Raw genomic sequence first — 5,260 nt, 5'->3', positions numbered from 1 at the left:
CCAGGTGTCCAATTTGCACCACTATATCTGAAAGACTTAGAACATGAAAAAGAACAAGCATTAAAATATGCCAGAGGTGATTAAGATTCCAGTTTTAAAATATCAGAATCAGTGCGAGATCTCGTAGCATGGTGGATTACATGTAACAATCTACACAAAAGTTTCTACCCTATCAATAGACCCGAACCACATGTGGTAAATAATACACAGTTAACTACATATGTGAATTAACACACACACACATCACACACACACACACTTTTATCTGTGCCAAGCAAAGTATTCTCCAGAATAGTGATACAAAGGATCCAAGATGGAGTGGAAAAGCAGCTGCGTGAGGAACAAGCTGGCGTTAGAAGAGGGAGGAGTACAACAGAACAACTATTTACACTCCGTAACATCATAGAACAATGTACCGAATGGAATTCAACATTGTTTGTAAACTACGTTGATTTTGAAAAGGCATTTGATTCCATTCATAGAGAGAGCCTTTGGTCTATCATGAAGTTTTATGGCATCCCAGACAAACTAGTCAGAACAGTGAAACTGCTATACGATTCATTCCAATGCGCAGTCCTAGAAGATGGAGAAGAATCTCACTGGTTCCGGGTAACAACAGAAGTGAAGCAGGGTTGCACAATGTCTGGATTCCTGTTTTTGTTGGTTATAGATTTTGTAATGAGAAGAACCACAGAAACGGAACCAACAGGAATAAGGTGGAATTTCACAACAAAACTTGAAGATCTAGACTTCGCAGATGATCTTGCTCTACTATCCTCAAAATTTCGGGACATCCAACAAAAGACACAAAAACTCAATGAAACTGCTAGTCAAGCTGGACTCAGAATAAACATTGAGAAAACCAAAGTGATGAGACTCAACTCTGACATAATAGAGCCAGTCAAGATTGATGGACAAGACCTGGAGGATGTAGAAACATTTACTTATCTTGGAGGTGTGATAACAACAAAGGGAGGATCTGATGAGGACATTAACAACAGACTGGGAAAAGCTAAGTCTCAATTTGGAGGCTCAAAAAAATCTGGAGCTCATCAAAATTTTCCATCCAAACAAAAGTTAAGTTATTCAACAGCTTGGTCCTGTCAGTTCTAATGTATGGAAGTGAGACATGGAAAACAACGGAGAGAAACAAAAAGAAGATTGACACCTTCCAGAACAGATGTCTGAGAAAAATCCTGAGAGTAAGATGGCCCGAAAAAATGTCAAATGAAGAACTCCATCATAAAACAAAGACAACTAGAGCGAGTGAGATAATAACTCTCAGGAAGTGGAAGTGGATTGGCCATGTACTGAGGATGGAGAACAACAGGATTTGCACCACCGCACTGACATGGCATCCAGAAGGAAAAAGGAAAGTAGGCCGGCCGAAAACAACCTGAAGAAGAGGCACAGGACAAGAAAGATTACAGCTGGGATGGAAAAGTTGGGCGTCAGCGAGGGCAACAGCCAAAGACAGAGACAGGTGGAAGAAGTGTATCGGGGCCTTATGTGCCAGCGGGCACGAAGATGATAGGTGAGGTGAGGTGAACTACATATGTGTCATTTTTACCAGACCCTACAGCTGTTCATTAGCACCATGGCACCTCATCAAAAGGTCTCCAAACAGACAATTGGCAATTGGATAAGGGCCGTCTTAGAAAATTCTGGTAATGTAAAAATACTTAAGGCTCACAGCACAAGAACAGCATCGATGAGTGTTGCAAAATCCAAAAATGTACCCATTATGAATGTAGCGGGTAGATAGAACGTTCTATCGTTAAAATGATATTGTTTCTTACGGACCCGGTGTAACGATAGAATTCGTTCCGTGTATTGGCAATGTTGCAAAATAAACACGGGCGATAACTCGAACTCTGTGCATTTTCTATGAACAATCCAGAGAGTTCTGAATGTCAACATGGCGTTAAATTTGAAGAGAGGAAAAACGTTGAGAAAATGAGTTGAATTTTCGTATTCATATGGATTATTTTTTAGGTTAAAAGGCATATACAATCTCAGAAAGGTTTGTTATGATTAATTTGGTAGTTATTTTCAGTGTAACTCCTTTTGTATTCTTCAAAATCATTTCGGAGTGGATCGACTCCGATATGCTACATTGCAAGTATATGGGACGTATTAATTCTAACTGTGGTGAGGGCTTGTCCCGAGACACAGTTAGATTATTCTTACTATGTAACGGGGTGGAAATCAGATTGCACATTTCGAAAGTTTTATAATAAACCATGTAGTGAGGAAAAAGTGAATATAGGAAGTACTATTTTACAAAAATACTCAGTTATGAAATCAAAATGTGTTGCTTATGTTTAGAATGTAGATGTCATAATGTTAAATATACATGTTCATGTTATGTACAACTAGAATAAAAGTGAACTGTTTGCATTTCTTTTTAATATACATAGTACATTATGAATCCTTTGAAGTAATGTCTCTAAAATCTCAATGATTCCCTCAGTACGGTTGATTTGGTAAAATTTGAAAATTAAATGAATATTATTTGTAAGATGAAATTTGATTGTAATTTTACCAAATCATCTTAGTACCGAGGGATCAAATGCCCATCCCATACCCACCCGTTGTATATGGGATGCTGGAAATCATCTAGATTTAGCGAAAATGTATATTGCTATTAAAATTATATCAATACTTCAAGGATCTCTGAATACTGACCATCACGTGATCTTTAAGCAGTTTCATTTGATCCCTCAGTACTAAGTTGATTTGGTAAAATTATAATCAAATTTCATCTTACAAGTAATATTCATTTAATTTTCAGATTATAATGGTAGTTGTAGAGTGTTTCGGCGACAGAATATGCCTCATTAGGGGTCCCATTTAAGAGATTCCATATTTATTGTAAACTTGATTTTATCAATAGATCTCCTATCTTTTTATGCTTACTATATACGCAATGATAGGTTCCGATTTGAATAAGTCTATACATGTTTGGTCTGCTTTTTATATATTCCAGTACTTTAAAATACGCTTTTTTAATAATTTGACGCGAGGGTTAAATTTTTTAACAATGGCGTGTGGATAGTTAAGCTTTGTTTTTTCTCTATTTCTTAAAAAGAGTTGTCTTTCTTTTTGTGTTGTTTCTTCAACTATTTGGTTAATTTCTTCGTCAGAATAGCCTCTCTTTGAGAGATGTCCCCTGGAATCCTGTACAATTGTTTTAAGGGTTGATGGGTCACTAGTATTTCTAGAGTGCCTCGTACATTCTCCTTTAATGGAGCCTCATCTTCGCTAGCCAAGTGTCCAACTACCCCTTGGCAGATTTAGCTAAGTTTCTAAGCTTTCAAATCCTCGCGCTTTAACGTTCCAGGGCATCCAATCAAATTGCTCCAAACAAATACGTTTGTTTCGAGTAATGGCGGCGCTCGTTGTCAACCTGTGCTGTCGTCTTTGCCACGGAAATCTGCCCCCAAAAAACCAATGACGAACTATATTTGGGGAAACTTTCGGAGTTTTTGACCAGCTCCTAGAAATTCTTTATTATGTTCCACGCCCGAATGACGAGAGGGACAACTTTGTTTGCGGTATGTGTTGGAATAAACCTAACAAGCTGTCGAAACTAGAACACGACATCAAAACAAAACTTGAATCGTTAAAAGCTGATAGATACGAGACGAGTTAATTAGAACCTTACGGCAAAAATATCAAGGTGATGTATATGTAGAGCAGCCTAAAATATGACACCGATATTTAAAAAAAACCCATAACATTCTGCATTCGCCAACAACTAAAAAAGTAAAGCAGCTGTTCGTTTCATCCAATAAGCCAGGATCGAGTCAGTCAGCTTCAACGTGGATCAAGCTCGAAGACAAATCTTGAACAAGAGAAAAAAAAAGCAGGAAAAAGCCAAAACACAGCCCCCCCCCCCCCCAGTAAAATCAAGGCCAAAATAAAAAATACCTTTGTTTCCCCTAACGCGACCGACCCACTTAAATCGCGCCGACTGAAAAGTTTTTTTAATAAGATTATTCAAATATTTTTTTATTGTTTATCAACTGTATAAAATACAATTTCATCACAATCTGTTTTCATCAAAACGGCGGCTTTTGATCTACCCTGATTTGGCGCCCACAACATGTGCTTACAGAAGGTTTGTTCGTGTTATAAAACAAGGCAACGTATCAATCTCATTATATACATGTATCTTTAACCTATTAGAATCATACACTCATGAATCATTTCGTGAATGAAATGGCTAAGGAGTGTTTCGATATTATTTACAAATGTGTCTTCTAAAATTAACGTACGTATTATGCATGGCAAAGCTTGCCTCATGAGCAGATGAGGGACCCACCTTGTGTATAAAGGGTACATTTCAATAAATTACACTACATTTCATTTGTTTTGATCTAATATACAGTTCATGTATGATCTATTTATACTATATGGGTCCAAAGGAGTTTGAAATATGTCTTTGTATAATTATTTCATTTTGATAAATATAATTTAGATGTCGTTTCTTCATTCCTTTTATTTATGGGTTAAACTCTGTGACTGTAACATTAGATACGTGACATTTTAATCATTTTTGGATATTGTTTGGTTGAATTAAATATTGTTCATACATGTACACTCTTTCCAAATAGTGTTGAAATCTTTAAAATTGGCTTATGGCACCCTCCTGAAACGTCCAGTGCATTTTTCTGTAGTTATGCCCTTGGAAATAGGGTTGTTTCTTTGCTTTAAAATCCCTTTAAAAATTGTTGGGCCGACAACAATTGAACATCTGCCTGGTAGAGGGCTCCAAAGAATCTGGGGGGATAAGACGAGCCATGTGCCCATGCCCATTTTTCGGCTATGCAAGAACATTTATTGGAAAAAATCTCTCAATTGTTCGAATTTACTTAAGCATTTTAATGTTTACCGTAGTTATCAAAATGATATTTATATTCTAAACAAGCTAAACAGTTGACTTTCATTTACTGTCACAAATGTCTAACATGGGTAAGGACTTCTATTAATTAATCTGCATATTGAATGTTTACACTTATTGTGGAGATATTATAAAAATGTTAACTTCGTATATAATGATAATGGTGATCTAGAAGCGCTTTTATTTAAAATAAATAAAACGGGAATAAAAATATTCAAATATCTGTTATAATTTTTATCCGGCATTTTAAATAATTTACTGTAAATAAGTTCATTACTACATGTATATATTTTATTTCCAGTGAAAAATATGTTATTCCTATAGACATTTTTTTATAAAGTAAAACAAAATAAA

General features: G+C 36.0%; 1 protein-coding gene across 1 annotated transcript; it reads left to right on the top strand.

Moving 5' to 3' along the window:
• The first annotated feature begins 501 nt into the window (after nt 1-501).
• LOC133192381 (uncharacterized) lies at nt 502-1,113 on the top strand. Its single transcript, XM_061328396.1, has one exon. It carries the CDS (start codon nt 502-504, stop codon nt 1,111-1,113), a length of 612 nt encoding a protein of 203 aa, XP_061184380.1.
• The last annotated feature ends 4,147 nt before the right edge of the window (nt 1,114-5,260 follow it).

This window comes from Saccostrea echinata, unplaced genomic scaffold (genome assembly GCF_033153115.1).
Source record: "Saccostrea echinata isolate AGI-Se365-2 ecotype Australia unplaced genomic scaffold, CSIRO_AGI_Sech_v1 ptg000025l, whole genome shotgun sequence".
NCBI classification, from domain to species: Eukaryota; Metazoa; Mollusca; class Bivalvia; order Ostreida; family Ostreidae; genus Saccostrea; species Saccostrea echinata.
This window is presented reverse-complemented; position numbering and strand designations above follow the sequence as displayed.

Excerpts from the sequence above, each read along its gene's own strand:
- LOC133192381 (XM_061328396.1), top strand. The coding sequence starts at position 502 with ATGAAGTTTTATGGCATCCCAGACAAACTAGTCAGAACAGTGAAACTG.